We start from the raw sequence: 18,406 nt of genomic DNA on the forward strand, positions 1-18,406 counted from the left end.
GCCTGGATGTGTCTTGGAACAACTTTCAACACACTGCCCTAGTCAGCTACTACTAACGAATGACAATTGGACATCCCTGCTTTCTCTACAATCCCTGGGAATTTTTAGCCAGTCCTTGGCTTTACCTGCTACTTCTTTGCTGATAACACCTAAATAGAAATCTATAGCTCCATACCTCTCCTGGACCCTAGATCCATATATATTCAGTCGCCTTTGGGATAGTTCAGCATGCTTAAAACTAATAATTTCCTTTTCTCTCCCAACCTCCTCTTCCTGTAGCTGCTGTATTGCAGTTAATACTACCAACCTTCTACCCACCTGGATGTCCTCTCTTCTTCTGTTTTAGACATGAAGCTATGTAGAGTATACCTCCTTCATATTGCTCACAGTCATGTCTTCCTTTCTGTTGGCACTGCCTCTGCCACAACTTGTTTCTTCATTTTGGATGCCTGGATCACTGTCCTTCAACCTATTCCTCACGTCGATAGAAAATCAGCCCTCCCTCCTTCCCTCCCTCCCTCCCTCTCGTGAACTATTTCAAACACAAAGGTATGCAGAATAATATAATAGACACCCATGTTGTTACCTACGGGATCATAATTCTGAAAATTACTTTTTCCGTGATGATCTAATTTAAGTGGAAAGCCTAAGAGTAAATTATCTTCTGTGTTTGCTTTACTCTTAAAAAGATCTGAGGACCAAGCCTGCTTTATGTCCAGGTTTTACCATCCTTGAATTAGAAGATTATTTGAATTGCTATTTGGATTTCAGTGTTCTTGAAGCTTTACGTCCTTTAGGGTGGGAGTGTTTTGAGACAAATGTTTTGTATTACCTTTCAAAATAACTTACTTGCCAGAAACAACCACTCACTTATTTAGCAGTAGTACCTTGAAAAGTATTTAACACAGCACTTTAATTTTCTTATTGTTATGTAAATGACAAAGGATGTTTCTCTACATCTGTCTAAGTGAGTTTTATTTGAATAGTTACGTTTGCACTGTCTGTTCCTTATTACCTTTCTATAAATTTTTGAAGCAGTTTCAGCCTTGCCAGGTTAAGTTTTTTTTCTTTTTTTTTAATGGATGGTCACTGTAAAGGATTTTGAACTTTGTATGTTTCAAGATTTTAATAATATTGGAAAGTATATATTTAGCTGACATTTCAGCTTTATTTATAGCTATCATTTAATGACCAAAAAAGTGCACGAAAAGCAGAAAGACATAGATTAGAAGGAAGGAACTATGCCATGATTACTTTTTTGGTAGTGCTTGTTACAGTATATCCATAATTTGAGTTTTGGACTGTTTTGGGCTGCTCGTTTCCTCTGAACCAGGGAGCCATAGTTTAAGCTGCATTAAGTGGCAGAGCATTTGCCCTCCTTTTAAAGGGAGAACTTAAGATACTCCATCAGCTAGAAATGGAAAGAGAAATGTGTGTGGCCCCTCTAGTTTTAGGTCGTGCTTACTTATGAAAACTTCAGAAATGCAGGACCAGAGGGTCAGTGTGTAGGGCAGATTTTTCTAAACTCATACTTCTGGAAGCTTGAGAGAGGTGAACCTTTTATTCACTCTACAATATTTATTGAGCGCCTGCCATGTGCCGCACCACATGCTGTTCTTAGCGTGTGGGGGGGAAGTGGTGGGCAAGACAGGAAGGCTTCCTGCCCTGCTGGGGCTTTATTCTTGTGGGGAGAGAAAGACAGAAGTGAGCAGTCTAATAAATAGTTTCAGAGAATGATAAATGTTGTGAGATACCTGCAACAGAATACCTACAGAGAGGGTGCTACTTTGCCAAAGGTGGCCAGGGAAGGCCTGGGAGGAGGTTACATTTGAGTCAAATCCCAAATGGCTTAAAGGAACTTTCAGTGCAAAAATGTGGGAATCTTTAAGACCAAGTGAATCTTGAGCACTGTCCTGTTTTGAAAAGCAAAAGGAATGGGAGGAGACAGAAGCCCGCTGCTTGAAGCAAGACCTGTGCCTGGTGCATATGTGAGTTGTGAGTGCTCTGAGTGGCGCTGTGGCAGAGGGAAGTGCCCTGGGCCGCGTGGGGCCTGGTCTGTGTCTGCAGTAGCTGGCTATGATCTGAAGAACCCATTTCCTCAAGAATAATTCAACAAGGTTTGCCCAGACCCTTCCAGACTTTCTTGGGGTTTTTTGTGTGTTTTTAAATCTGCTGTCAATAAAAGGAGAATCATTAGTTGACAAAATGCATCATTATTTTTTTTTGCCCAAATATATGGCAAAATGCAAGATTTACTAATGATACTAATCTTTAAAATGAGATCTGTTTAAGAATTAGTAATCTGTTATACTTGTCGAAAACAGCACAAACCTTGCATTACTTAATTCAGTGGCTAGATATATTCTTTATAACGAAAGGACATCCTAACAGCTCATCTCTGACCTCCCAACCATAAGAAACGAACTATAAAATATGCCAACTTTATTATGGTTCCCATGAAGCAGCCCTAACTCAACCCATTTAGGCTTCACAGACGTAAACCATGATGGATCTTTCCCTTTCATTCTTAGTGATTTATGTGTCAAGGACTTTGTTGTTTTAGAAAAAACAAACAACTAAAACATGTGGAAACCAAAGTCTATTTCAACTAGACAGTTATTCATTTTGGTTTGTAGAAGAAAGTCCTTAGTGCTGAAAATCTTATGATAGTGTATTGCTTTCTTGGAAGGCTGACAAGTGTGATTTAGTTGAGTTTTGATTTGGATTTAGTTTTGCTCAAAGCAGGAATTTGAAATGCTTTAACTATAAAATGTAGATGTACTTTTGTTTTCATCAGTGAATAGAATTACACAGTTGGAAGTTTTTGGATTTGCCACACATTTAATAAATATTTATTGAACATCTGTTACATCTGAAGTGCTAGGGCTGCGGTGCCTCTGAGAGTCCAGTGGGCGCAGTGGCAGCTACTCGGGCTCAGAGAGGAAGTTCAGAAGAAACGAGGGGGCTAGCAGCCTCTACAGTGAAGTTTACGTGCTGTCAGCAAAAGGTCAGCTGGTGGCTTTGCCTCTTTTAAGAGCTGTGGAGTACAGGCTTTATGGCCTCATCTCCTTAACATGAAGAGATATGTGCTCTTTTTGAAGATATTGTTTTAAAAGTTGAAAGCAACACTTTTGCAAAACTCAAAATCTTCCTTGAAATAATTTTACCCAGAGCATTGGCCCACAGTTTAGGAATTCTTGTCAGTAATTCAAACTTGAAAATACATTGTGGGGTGGGGAAGGGGTAGAGAGGGGGATCAGTCGTTGAGCGTATGTGTTCCAGAAACTGGAGCTATGGCACCTTTCTACCCGATATGCTTGTGGTGTGTCTGGTGGAGTTGGCAGAAGCTGGACAGTCCGTCACACTCGTCCTGTGCCCAGTGTTTCCTCAATGTGGCCCAAGGGAGTATTTTAGGAGAATGTCTGATGAAAAAGCAGACTTTAGCCTGAGAGTAGAAGGGTATTATTACATGGTTTTAATTAGGGGAGTGGTTAACTTGCATTTTGAAAATTTCAATCTGGCCGTGGTGTGGAGAATAAATTAAGGAAGAGGCAAGAACGGAGGCAGAAACAACAGTGGAATGGAGATGTATTAATAGTTTAGGAAAAAGGAATTGAAGGCTGAGATTAAGATAAGAGTGAGTTGGGAAAAATTCCCTATGGGGAATGAGCAGACATTTAAAGATAGTTTGCTGTTACTGAGGTGTTTTCATTCATAAAAGATGGTTTGATTAGAAAGCATGTTCTATAGAGGTAACTGAAAAACTCAGTCTGCTGCTTCTCTTTTCAGAAAATTGACTTTTGAAGTATCTAGATAAATTATTTTAATCTTTTCAGAGCATAGCTTTGGTTCTGAGACATGAAATCTCTTAAACAATGAAAATGACATTTTGTAAAGGGATTTGACATGAGCAAATATAGAATGTATTAAAGTGTTTTGTTTGTAAAACCTTGATAACATTTTATAAAATTTCTTAGAGATACTGGAAGTATTTTGGTTGTGCTAAAATCATGGCAGACTAATTGTCTCACTTTGTTGTATTTTAAATTAGTCTATAACTTTGCTGACTTGCACAAAATTGGGAATATTTCTCCATTATTATTATTATTAGATGTGATTTAATAAAAATGGCTTCATATGTGGCATTTTGGCCAACATTTTTCACAAATACAGCATTTATTAGATGTTTTAAAGGGGATGGTTTTATTTTATCTGCATAATATTGAAAATTAGGCTTGATGAGTTAAAATGTGTGTTTTCAGAAATTTTTTTGTTGTTAATTCTCACCCAAGGATATTTTTTCCATTGATTTTTATTGAGAATGGAAGGGAAGGAGGGAGGGGGGAAGAGAGAGGGATAGAGGGAGAGGGAGAGAGGGAGGGAGGGAGGGAGGGGGGGAGAGAGAGAGAGAGAGAAAGAGAGAGAGAGAGAGAGAGAGAGAGAGAGAGAGAAACATTGATGTGAGAGAGACACATTGATTTGTTGCCTCCCTCACATGCTTCAGCCATGGTGGGGATCAAACTTGCAACCCAGGTGTATGCCCTTGACCGGTAATTGAACCCATCCATGACCCTTTGGGGTGCAGGCCTGGTGCTCTAACCACTGAGGAACACTGACCAGGGCTGTTTATAGAAAATTTTAATTAACGTATGAAATAGTTAATATATAAAACCAAAGGATATCTTTCAGTTTGTTGCTTGTCTTAAGGAAAGTTGTCTTTTGTGAATTGTCAAATGATTGGTTAGTAGAATATAAGAACTACTTTGACATAATTGAATCCATAAGAAATTTATCTTTTATTTATTTTTTGGTATTTTATTAAGGTTACTTCAAGGTATTTAATTACTTTAGATGAATGTTTTTAATTTCCTTGGGTCAAATTCTTATAGCACAATAGAACTTTTTTAAGAACAGAGAGACAAATAGATATACATGGGGATATAATTAATATTATTGTAGTAAAGTCTACCAGAGACTCACATTTCCATGATTCTACCTGATACACAGTATTTTGGAATAAGGCTTTGGCTCTTACATTTTGTTTCCTACATCAACTTGAGATCGTATTTCAATATTAAATACTTTGAGTTGCTTTGTGTCTGCGTAAAAGCTCTTCTTAGTTTCTTATAGTAATGTGCTTGTCAGAACGGAGGAATGCATGGCAGTGTGCATGTGCTTCTGCACGTAACCAATTTCACAGTGGCTTAGCTAGAAATGAGTGTCTCTCTCCCCAGTTTTTTCATCATCCCAGGGCTCAGTGCTACAAGATTGGTTGCTATAAATTTAGAACTTTTTCTATTTTTATTTACAAAGATAATGTTTTCATGACTAGAGGCCTTTTCATGAACTCAGATGATATTCTTTGTTTTTCTTTATGTAAACTCACTGACACACCCTACAAACTTAGGACGAGATAGTTAGTTTTAATTACGTAATGTGTCCGCTTTCTATACAGTTCTTTGATTTAAAAAAGAAAAATGTCTTTGCATTTTAAGTACTCCCTCTCCCTCTGCCTTGCCATCCCCATTTTGCATCCAGTGTTCAGGCACATTTGTATTTGGCCTTTGCTGATTTTACTAACCCTGTTCTCTGCTTTCAGTTAACGGCCAGGTCCTTGCCTGCTGTGCAGTCCGATGAGAGACTTCAGCCTCTGCTTAACCACCTCAGGTAATTTGAAGGTACAGCCCTGTTATGCTTATAGATGTGAGTGCATTATAGTCAGTAAAGTATATTAACGTGGCTAAAACCTCTTCAATTAGTAAAAGTTTAGTTTTTTTCTTGCTTTAATTCAGTGATTTAAGTTGAAGTTCTTAATACAATACATTTGTTACCCTTGACTTTAGGGTACCATAGCAAGCTCTTTTAATTCATTAAAAGTGTGTAGAACTAGTTGATACGTATAAGTTAAAATGAGTAGAGATGGCTAGCTATCCCAAGGTAGCAAAGGAATGAGCTATGTACTTAAACACAAGGCCAAGGCATACTTTGAGACCCCCACATAGTTTATGGGGGATAGAGGAAATAGGTGGATTTGTTTTCCTAATACAGTAATAATGTATCTTAATTTTTAAAAACACACAACAAACTTAGATAATGTAGGAAAGTAAAAGGAAAAACCCATCATCACTAATCAGACTACTTCTAACTTTTATAATGTTTTAAAACCCAGTATTGAAATTATACTTTTATAGAATTTGCTATTTTTTTTCCTTTTAAAAGTAAACATTGTAAGACATTTTTGTTATTAGAATCTCTCCAAAAACATAATTTTTAGTGACTGCATGATGTTTTCTTATATGGATGTACTGTAATGTATTTATCTCCCTTTGGGGGGTATTTAGACTATTTCCAATTCTTTTCACTGGTATAAAAAATGGCATATGTATATTTATATAAGTATATAAGTATATAAATAAGTACATATATATATATATAAGTATATAAGTATATAAATATTTATATAAGTATATGTTGTTGTTGTTGTTTTCAAAAAGCCTTATTCCAGCCCTGGCCTGTGTGGCTCAGTTGGTTGGGCTTCCTCCGTGGACCCAAAGGTTGCTGGTTCAATTCCCAGCCAGTGCACATGTGGGGGTTTGTAGGCTCCGTCCCCGGTAGGGGGCATGTAGTAGGCAGGCAATCATTGTTACCCTCTCACATTGATATTTCTCTCTTCTCCCTTCTTCTCTCTCTAAAAGTCAATAAACAATTTTTAAAAAACAACAACAACCTTTTTCTGCTTATACTTTCATATTGTACAAGATTGCCCATGTTACTATACCCTAAGCTAGCTGGGACAGCCAAAACAGTTGCTAATTTAATAGTTAACCATAGAAATACTATTGTGATCTTGTACATTTCATTTATTATTAAGAATGGTTTTAAAACATTTTATTACCCATTTTTATTTTGAGATGGGATTAACTATCTGTATCTTTGCCCATTTATTGATAGCATCTCCTGATTTTATTTGATCTTAAATACTTTAGATATAAAGGGTATTAATTCTTCATTATATTTGTTACAGACTTTTTTCCCGAAAGATTTTGATTATGTTGCATTATCCATCATACCTACATTTTTAAGTTTTATGTAGCCAAGCACCATAGTGTTCTCCTTTATGGTTTCTTTTTATTCTTTTAAAACTGAGAATGTCACTTCTCATTCATAAACTCGGGTGGATACTAATTTCCAGTATCTTTTAAGTATTCTTTATTTTTTTCTTCTTTCCTCCCTCTCCTCCCCCTTTTTCCTTCCTCTCCTACCCTTCTCTCTAGTAACTTTTCCTTCCTAGACAGATGCTTTTAAACTCTATATAATTGTTTTGTTGGGGACGGGGTCAGGCTAACATTTCATCAGGACTGAGTATCATAAATATTATAACTAGTTGTTAAATTTCCTAGAGCATTGTGTTAGTGAATCATGTTTGAGTCACCTCCCCAACCCCTCTCCTGCTTGTTCTCACCTGTTGATGATTTTATCTCCCTAGTATCTGTCTTACAATAAGCCTCTTATCTGTTCTCCTGACACCAGTTTTGCCCTCTCTAAAATATTTCCCATCATTACCGGAGTGATTATATTATTCCTTGGCTTAAAACTATTCTCTCCCCTCAGTTTCATTTTAGAGGAAGTCTGAGCTTCTTAGTCTGACATATGAAGTCCTTCTGGAAGGAACCTGGCTTGTTCTTGGACTCTTCTCTTAGTGGTGGTACCCTAACTTCTGGTGCCGCCCAACGCCTTGAAGTTACTCTAATACATCCTGCTCTTGCTCACCTCTGTGCCCTTGTAAATATTTCCTTCTGCCTGGCATGCTCTTCTCCCCTTCCATCATGTTTATAACTTGACTAACTTTAGCTTGTCCTTTAAGACTTCGCTTGGGTCCCCATTTCATTCCTGTCCCCTTCCCCACAGTCGGCACCTGATGTTTTTTATACGTGTTTCCATAATACCCTATGGCTACCTCTGTATTACAGAGCTTACGATGTTGTAATCGTCTGTTTACTTGTCTGATTACTCCATTATAGTATGAGCTGCTTGAGAGCTTGGGAAGTGACTTTCATATTTGTTCTTTCCAGTGGCTGGGGCATGATAGATATTCATTATGTGTTTTGTTGAGTGAATGAATGTGCTTTATTACATTAATATTTTTTTACTTATGCATAGTTTTAATAACTTATTAATCATATCGTCACAGTGTTTCCTGTGAAACCATAGGTATAGAAGATACAAACCTAAAAGGGCTGAATCGTACCTCTAGTTAATGCTCGATTCTGTGAGATAATGATGGATTTTCCTTCTTCCACCTCAGTATGGTAATTGTCAGCTAGAATTTAGATTAACTACTGACATGTCTCTTCGAGTCCTTGAAACTTGCACAAACTGTACATTCATTTGGGGCTTTCATTCTCATGCAGTTCACTCAGGATTGGTTGCTAGGCAACCAGTGCTAGATGCTACATGTAATATGCACCAACTGGTGTTGCTTTTTTATTATTATTAAACCAAATGGTTTCTCATTTTATTACCATGTCAGAGATATCTGTATGGAGGATGGCAGTTGATGTGAGTAGTTTGACACTTCCTGTTGTACAAAGTAGCCTTGTGAGATGGCTTTCAATCATATTGAATTGTCTCTTTTGGCTGTCTGAATGTAGTGCTTTTCTTTTACCTTCCTTTTGCTTAGGTCAAAGTAGGAATGCATTCTGTTTGGTTTGAGAGATTCTAATGATAATCTTGTTAGGAAAAAAATAATCACCATTGATTTGCATGAACTGTATAGTTTAAATGTTACCTAGAGGGGATAGACAGGAGATTGAGACTCAAGTCATTATTAGGTCTAATTTTGTTTAGTGCTCTAATGACCAAAGTGGGATGATGAATAGCATTTTAATTAAATTTGTCAATAAAACTAATTTGGGATGATGGTACAAATAACTTTAAAAATTAAAGTAGCAATACAGAGAAGTTCTCAAATCATTTTACAGGACTGAAATGCTCTAAGAGCATTGATATAATACTTTGCCAACCTCAAAATCTAAGATGTTGCTTAATAATATATGTTATTTTCAGAATGTAGAAGTGATAGTTCTGTGGTTAAAAGTTAAATTAAGCACAGAAAAACATTTTGCTTTAATATGTTATGGAAATACAAGCTTAATTTAATTTACCAGTAGCATCCATCCATTCATTAGTAAAAGTGAGCCTATTATTTGGTTTGAGTTTTAAAAAGACAGAGGTTCTGTTTTCAAGGAATTTACAGTTTTGATTCCATTTGAGAGATAGGCACTTAAACATGTTACAAAATTTGTAAACTTTTCTATTAAGAATTAAGCGCAAAGTACTTAATTTTATTAATTGAACTGTGTCCCTCATAGAATTATATCTTTAGGTGATGGTGCTATGACTTCATGGTTTGGATTCTGTACCCTAGCACTGTGGTGGCTCACAGTGGGTACTCAGATTGGGCTGAACTTCCATCTCACTTGGGTGGTGATGCTGTATTAACTAAGAAGGAGAGTAAAGGAAGGCGGGGGATTAGGGAATGAATGTGATTGCTGAGATTATAAATTTAGTAGTTTCAGACATTTTAAACTTGAGATGCCTGTGGAGCATGGGGCGGGGGGGATGTTTAGTAAGTAGCTGAATATAAACCACAGTTTAAGAGTGAGGTTTATACCAGAGAGAGGCATTTGCTAATCGTCACTGTATGGGTGGTGATTAAAATCAGCGAATGGTTGAGATCACTCAGGGAGAGAGTACAGAGTGACAAGAAAAGGGTAAATGTCCCTGAATAGAACCCATAGGACATCAGTGTTTTAAGTGACTCGTGATGGGCAGCAGTGGAGGTAGGAGATGAGTTAAAAGAGATTCCAGTAAAAATACCAGGGAGGAATCTTGAGTGAAACAGAAACGCAGCAAGGGATGGTGGTATCAAAGATACTGAGGGAAAGATTTGAAAAAGGAAAGGTAACCACTCAAATGCCCTAGGCAAGTCGGGTTAGAACTACGCGATGCCAGTTGGATTAGGCACTCGGGAGCCACTGGTTGCTTAGCCACAGCATTGTAATGGCACAGAGACCAGCCCCATTCCCGCAAGGAGTGAAGGAGTCGCTGAGGGTGGGACTGTGAAGACATGCATGTGGGCTGCTCGTAGTAGAGCGAGGAGGGTAGGGGACGGCATCCTTTTTCAGTGAACTTCGTGACTGAAGAAGGGTTTTATGTTCTCCTTAAGATGGAAAGATGAGCATATTTATAGATTAAGGGGAAATGCTGTCTATGAGAGTAAGGAGAAATAATTGAAGAGGGAAGTTTTTTGAAAAGGTGGGAGGAAATGGGACCAAGAAATCAAACTGGCAAGAGTTTACAAAGTACTTTCCAACATGGCTTTTCACGCAGACTGAGAAAAACCCGGAGAGGGCAATAGATGGTCATTTATCATCATCCCTATTTTAAAGTTTGGTGATGGAGCCTCAGGAAGTTCATTTTAAAACCTGATTTTTCTAATGAAAATTACTATACTTCCCTCGAAAGAGATGAATGAATTATTTTATAAGACTTTACTACTTTTGAAAATTGATACCAAGAACTTCTCCACTGGAAGAAATAAACTTGCTTAGATTTACCTAAAAATGTTAAATTATGAAGTGCCAGAGAGAATTTGTGTAAATCATTGTTTCTGTTCTCCCCAAGTCACATATCATTAGATATGTCATCTAATGAGTCTACATCTCAATGTGACTTTATTGTCATTCTCATGTCTCACTGTGCTTTCTAGGATGATTGTATAGTGTACTGATTTTTTAATTTGGAGATATATAAAGGTCTTAAATTTATTGTACATAGTATTTTTGCTACATTACTGATGACACCCAGGGGATAATATTTATGTAATAGTATTAGACTGTCAAGAGTGTATGTTAAAGATTATTATTTTTATTTTTTATGTCACTTACAAATGCCAGGTATAAACAGGTGAGACTAGAGAGGAAACTTGCAGCCCACATTCCACAGGTGATAACTTCAGATGTATGATTGAGACTTTTTTCCTTAAAAATAATGCCATTCCCCATAGTGATATCTTCACGCCTCTGCCTTAAGATATGAAATGAATGGGGGAGAGCATATAATGAATCACTTTTTAAAATTTTTCTAATAAATCACTTTAATAATTGCTTTCATTTAGTGTTTTCCCTTAATTAAGAATATTATTTGTTATACTACCTCTCCTATTCTATCACCCCCCTCCTCCCCAAGGCTGCACTGTATGCTGCAGCTTAATGAAGTAAAGAGAGAGGTGGGAAATCTTTTGTAAGAGATGGTACCTGTATGTGATTTTGTTACAAATTTAATGTCATTTAATTGTTTCTGATAAAGTTTATAGGCACAATATATAAAACCTGAAAAAAGAGAAGAAATGAATCCTACCACACTAATACAACTACTGCTAGGCTTTTGTTTCAATCTCTGTATATTTTTATGTAATTATAATTGAAGTGGGTAAACTTCTTAAAAATTCTTTTTTTCACTTAATATATCATACTTTGTAATGAATTTATTTTCATGACTTTAGTTATAAGTGACATTATAATATACAGCTGAGGATAGATGGATTTACTTTTACTTAGTTGTTCCCATTTTATTGGGTATTTAGGCTTCTTTGGTTGAATAAACCTGTGATGAAAAATTGTAGCATAAATGTTTTCTAGCAGATGGAGATAAGAACAAAGAACAGCAGCAAACTAGGTGATGTATAGCTTTGAAGATATGAGAGAGCTCATTATTCTAACGGTGTCATGTTGCCCAGGTGAGAAGGTGGCAGAGTTTTTTACAAGTGAACCAGTGACTTGAAAAAGACAGAATTCAGGAAGCTGAAATTTAAACCTTATTAGTGCATCTAGATTAAAACCTTGTGTTGGAGCTGAAACAAATTACCACAAATTTAGTGAAGTAAGACAACGCTAATTTATCTTCATACAGTTCTATAGGTTAGACACCTGACATGGGTCTCCTGGAGCTAAACTCAGGATGTCAGCAGGGCTGTGGTCCTTACTGGAGACTGGGGAAGAATCTGCTCCCAGGCTCATTCATGTTGTCAGCTGATTTTAGTTCCTTGCAGTTGTAGGACTGAAGTCCTGTTTCCTTGCTGGCTGTCAACCAGGAACCCGTCTTTGCCCCGAGAGGCTGCCCATATTCTTTCTGATGCTTTCCATGCACCCCTAGGGGCTTTGCATGTGGGTCCCCTCTCAGAGCCAGCAACCGGCACATTGGTCCTTCTCATGTTTGAGTCTAACCTCCCCCTATGCTGCATCGCTCTGCTTCCACCTGGGAAAGTTTTCTGCTTTCAGGCTCATGTGATTAGATTGGCTCACATGGGTATCCAAAAGAATTTCCCATCTCAAGGTTCTTACCTTAATCATATCTGCATAGTTCCTTTCACCAGACGACCTAACATATTCACGGGTTCCAGAAATTAAAGTGAAAATATCTTTAAAGGACCACTGATTGGCTTATTACAGTGAGGGTTTTCTTCTGGGATGTTTAAAACACCTTTTTGCATCACTTCAGTTTTATAAGTAAACCATCACTCTTAATTTATGTAGAATACGAAATTTCCCTGGGGTTTTGTGGTTAGCTTAATTCACTTTGCTAGCTTGACATGTTTTAAAGTTAAAGAAAGGGTTAACCAATGACTTTCATAGAAATATAAATAAGTTACTGATTTTCTTTTTAATGATATAGAAAGAAGATAGGAAAATCTTTTCTGTCTCCTTGACTGGCTAGCTAGCCAAGGCAAATACACTGTATACCTTTGCAAACAGTAGACTTTGTGAGAGGCTATACATAGTGGCTGTGAGTTAAGGAGGTAGTTGGTGTGAGAAGTACTTAGTAAATGGCCACAAACCTTTTAGCCTCCTTAGAGTTTGTTTTATTTACCATTCATTTAACACATATTAAGGGAATTCCTACTTGGTGCTAGTCATGGTTCATGTTCTAGGGATCCATATTTATTTCTGCTCTTATAGGACTTAATGTTGATCAGAAAAGGAGAATTTTAGTCATGTAATTACAGTAAATTATGATGATCATTAGCATCGTAGAGGTACATGACTCTGTGGAAGCACAGAACATCGAGTAGAGAACAAACTCTTGCATGTCACTGTACTCCTGCAGTTTGTCCCTGAGTAGACGTTTAAGATTTCTGTTAGCCCTCTGACTCCAAAGTTTCTGCAGGGATTTCTGGGCTGTGGATACTGGCAGTCTTCCCTGGAAAGCAAAATTTATGATTATGTTTTCAAGCAGTTCTTTTAATCTGCAGTTTCCTATTCTTCATTCATTGGATTTCTTTAAATTCCTCTAGTAAAATAATAAAGAAAATTAGTTATTTTATACTGTGTTAGGCCTAATGTGACAACAAAATGTAAATTGATGCTACTGCTACAGGAAATTACTTTCTTAAAAAGCCTGAGAAAGCGTTGGGGTAGTTACCGTGACATGTCAGCAGCTGAAAAGTAACTTGAGTGCTGTGCAGTAGAACTTCCTGCGATGATGGAAATGTTCTGTATCTGTGCTGCTCAGTCCAATAGCCAGTAACCACATAGGGTTATTGAATGCTTGAAATGTGGCTAGTGTGATTCTAAAATTTAATTTAATTTAATTTTTATTTATTTATTTATTTTTAAAAAATATATATCTTTATTGATTTCAGAGAGAGGAAAGGAGAGGAGACAGAAACGTCAATGATGAGAGTCATTGATCGGCTGCAGCCCACAACCCGGGCATGTGCCCTGACCAGGAACTGAACCCCGATCGCCTGGATCCTAGGTTGACGCTCAACCACTGAGCCACGCCCGGCCGGGCTAAAATTTTATTTAATTTTAATTAATTAAAATTTTAACAGCCAGTGGTAGCTAATAGGTACTTGATTAGACAGCATAGTCCTATATCTTATTTGACATACATTTAGATAATCATGTATTTTTAAAAAAATCACAGTGGTGTTTAGATTAATGGACTCCAGAGTTCCAGCTCTGAGGTGGCCCTGGAAGTGATACCTGTGTAGTTGTCATTAGAAATTGTGGCTGTTGAGGGTCACGAGGCTCCTACACCAGGGAAGCTCCTGCACTTGCTGTTGTGGATTTTGTCACTTTGTACAGGAGCTGCCCAACAGGACTATAGCAAGAAATCCCATAGACTAGGAGTGCTTGGAGCTGTGAGCAAGCTGTGATTCCTGTGCTGGGTCTTTCTGAGTCAACTGATGCCACACATGGCCTGTGGCAGTCTTTCGAGTCTAAATGTTTAATCTAAGATGACCTCCTGGCATTCCTGACACAGCTGACCTTTATTCACTCAGAGTAAGAACAAAACAAAATTTGATAAATTGGGCCGAGGAAAGACAAACTACCAAGATTCACTAAAGGTTTGATACCCTCTCAATTGTTTATAACTACTATTTAGAGAATAGTTCTATAAAAGATAATACAAAATCAATAAAAAAGCCCATTTTTAATTGAGCTACCTTGGTCCTTGACATACTACATGATACAATGTAAAGGGGGCCAGTAGGAACAGTCATCCATGAGTGTAAGAGTGTGTCTTCTCAGATCTTACAGAGGTCTGCCTGTAACCACCCAAAGTCAAGTCGCCCCCCAGGACTATATGATCTTACCTTACTCTGTTTCCTTCACAGGCAGCATCACTAGCCGAACTGATCATGTTTATTTGTACATTTGTCAATATTCATTCATTTGTTTGATTTCTCTCCCTCCCCAAGTCCCCACCAAAACCCCGAAAACATTGTGCCCTTGGTTCTCTACTGTTATTAGAGAACAGATGTGAGGAGGTAATCCTAGAGTACCATAAATCTGTGATAGCTGATCTCAGAAGCATTCCACACTCGGTAAATTATCTGTGGGGCAATGAGATGCCCATCAGTTTAAGGTATTAATTCTGTTGGATGTTAGAACTTTATTCTGTGCTCCCCACCCTCCTCAATTCTCCATCACCACTCCCTTAGGCAGCCTTTCCGTATTGTAATTATTTGACTCTCCTGGGTCAAAATCAAATAAAAAACAGCCTCTCTTTAGGGGGTCATTATTCTGGTAGACTATATGCTAAGAATGTAAAGGAATATAAAAAATTTACTTATGAAAGTGGAGGTATTTGTTGGAAGCCTTAAATGTGTATGGTGAAAATACCTATGGAGGTCTGTAGTTCGAATATATCTTACAAATATGCATGTATGTATTTTACCTTTCAAATCAGTTTTATTGAGCTTAATTTACATACTATAAAGTGTACTTCTTTTAAAGGTACAGTTCAATGACTTTTGACAAATATAAGGTACAGGCATTTTTGATAGAAAAATGAGATGTACCTTTCAGCTCTTGCAGTTCATTGGATTGTTGCAGTTTAGAATTTGGAATGAATAGGAAAATATGGACCACATGGAGCAAGGTGAGGCCAACCTAAAGTAAGGAAAAGTAGCAAGTGTGCCGTTTATAGTTCTTACCTGATATGGAAACCCATATGATCCCGATTTTTATTGGATATGTGAGCCTCTTGGTATCAAAGAATTTGTCCCAGTTGTAGAAAATTATAGATTATTACACTGCATATGGTAGTTTTTAGGGAGATTTTTAAAAATGCAACTTCAGACTTTATGCTTGTGGAAAATAATTTGCATTCAATTTATAACAGAGTTTTATTGATTGTGTTCTTACTTGGAATAACTGCAGGGAAAATCACCTGGGCCAACACAAGTCAGATACCATTTACTAGGGATTTAGTTGTAAAAAGAAACTAATTTCAATTTCAGTGCTGACAGCTGTTGAGTGAATTTTCTTGTGATATCCTTCACAGAAGGAAATGATATATTGTAACTTCAGCTCCCTTGATTTCCTACCCACCCAACAAATCCACGCTGCCGGGGTTGTGCTTCCTAAATGTCTGAATAGCCTAGCTTACGTGAACAGACTATTTTTTTAAACGTTCAAAGTGGGTAAAATTGTGATTGCAAAAGTGGATATATGAGTGATATCCAAAACTTTTGTTTCCTCCTCCTGAAATTGTTTTTCCGTCTGTGCTACGATTACTCCTGGCTTTACGTGAAAAGGTTGTATTGGAACTCTGTATTCTCTCTAGAATGCTGTAGGAGATTGCAGTTCATTTGAAAGATGTATTAGCTTAGTTTTTAATGGTCCAGATAAATATGTTTCCTTGGTGTAGAGATCAGTTTTGATTACTTGTGATGCTTTCTTCACTGCTTTTTAAATTTTATACCTGTTTTTAAGATACAATAAACTATAGCCTGCCAGATAGGAAGGGGTAAATAGTGTTAATCTCTTTAGGTTCAAGAGTGCTGAGAAACTCTTGACAAAGAAAGGAAATATGTTTTATATGCTACTGTTTTATGAACCTCAGAATCTATCTGTTGCTGGGGAGGGTAGGCGGAAAACACTCCCCAAGGATGGGAGAGGAATTCTTTCTGTTCTGGCTCAGGTTCACGGTGCCATCCACAGTCCTGTCCCACCTAGCGTGGCTTCTTACACATGACAGAGGAATGGACAGTTGCAATTAGGTGTTGAGGCTGGCCAAGCAGCCCCAAAAATTCCCAAATAGTGATGTGTCGCAGCTTTATTTGCCCCCAAAAGAAATTATTCAGTTTGCCTCCAAACTAATCAGAATTCAAGGTTGCTTTTCTAATGGTATCCATGGCAAACTGTGGCTCACGTTTAAAACTTGATTCCCAAGTAAAATGTTGTGAAAACAAGCATATGTGTAAGTAGACTTGAGGCACTTCCTTTAGTGGGCTCAATTTCAATTGCAGCTTATCTTCTGCTTGTAACTAGCAGAGACTGATCTTAATTTGGCAAATAAAAGTCAGGATGGGTCAGTTGGTTATTCCCCAGGTATATCTAGTCCTTAAGAATCACTTGATTGGCGATTGCCTTGTGTCATTGTGTCCTCACTTTACAGCAGTGCTGTTCAGTAGAAACATAATAAGAACCACAAATGTAAGCCACATACATAATTTTAAATTAAGTAAAATTAATTTTAACCTCATTAACTCCTATCCAAAATATCATCTCAACATGTAGTCGACATGAAAAATCATTAAGAAAATGTTTTACATTATTTTTCATCCTAAGTCTTAGAAATCCAGTGCATGCTTTACATGTATTAAACATCTTAATTCAGACTAAGCTACGTTTAAGTGCTCAGGAGTCACATTTGGCTAATGGCTACAGTATTGGACAGCACAGCTCTGCAAAATTGGATTCCATTGAAATGGAGATTGAAATATTTGATGTTGAATTCTTATACTCTGGAAACTTCCTGAGAGTGTAAGTGTAGATAAAACCTTTCCAGGTCATCAGGTTATTCAGGGACACCTAAGTTCTTCATCTTCAAGATTAAATATTTTATGCGATAGTATAGAGAAGGTAGGCAGGAAAGACATACATTTCCCCCCCTAATATTCAAAAGAAAAAACTGGTAAATGTTAAGAATAAAGAAAACCACCCACCAAAACATTTAAATGCAGTAAATTTAGGCCCAGATGCTGATGATCATGATTACAATTTGAGTGAAAAATACTGTGATAAACTTTTACAGACATCTGCTTTGGTCCTTGGGACAACCCTTTGAGGGAGGTACATACTTTTGATCCCCTTTCTGATCCCAGTTTGGCAGTGAGGACACTGAAAGAGATTTGGAGGTTTTTTGCAAAGTATCACATTTAGTGAGTGCAAACCCCTGACTTGTGGATTCTGAAGCCTGAGCTCTTCATCACTTTTCTGTCCCCTCTTTTTTCTCTTACCTCCATGATTGCCTTGGGCAACTTGGACTTGGGGAAAAATTACGCATGTGAAGAGGAGTTGCCTGTAACTCCTAAACTGTTGCAACTATCCCAATGCTCCTTGTTTATTCCCTCAAGTTTTCCTCATTAGTCAGAAAAGGAGATGATTGGATAAGTGATAGCCCTTGAAAACCTAACCTGTGCCACCCTGCGGTGGCATTGGTCACTGCAGTGGATGGAGCTCGTGACCACCACCCTTGGAGCCAAGGTGTGATGATCCATCCTCTGCTGACGATTAGTGCCACAGCGTGAAAAGGTTATTATTTCTTCTTAACCAGCTAATCTTGCTGTGAGACCCACAAATCCCCTTTCATACAATTTCTTCTTTTTGTTCTGAAATCTCAGTTGCGATACTTAAAAGCAATTCCCTGCTGAGTACCTAAGTGCTCATACTGACACTGTGGGGCATTGAACAGGACTTAAATTTCTGTGGTTTCTACACAGGCCAGGAGTAGATCTGCCTTTCCCCTGTGATTCACAGATCAATGTGTGCAGATATACCTGTTTCAGACTTACCTGTTTATATATCCACTGTGTTTTTATTCTGTAAAT

General features: G+C 37.6%; 1 protein-coding gene across 4 annotated transcripts in view; it reads left to right on the forward strand.

Moving 5' to 3' along the window:
• Positions 1-18,406, forward strand: part of PRIM2 (DNA primase subunit 2) — a 308,489-nt gene that overhangs the window by 199,165 nt on the left and 90,918 nt on the right. For all 4 annotated transcript variants that reach the window (XM_081140094.1, XM_081140095.1, XM_081140096.1 and 1 more), the window contains one exon: positions 5,600-5,667. In XM_081140094.1, the coding sequence (XP_080996220.1) occupies positions 5,600-5,667 (68 nt within the window). The remainder of the gene's footprint in view (positions 1-5,599; positions 5,668-18,406) is intronic.

The sequence above is a fragment of the Miniopterus schreibersii genome (assembly GCF_964146895.1).
Source record: "Miniopterus schreibersii genome assembly, chromosome: 6".
Classification (NCBI taxonomy): domain Eukaryota; kingdom Metazoa; phylum Chordata; class Mammalia; order Chiroptera; family Miniopteridae; genus Miniopterus; species Miniopterus schreibersii.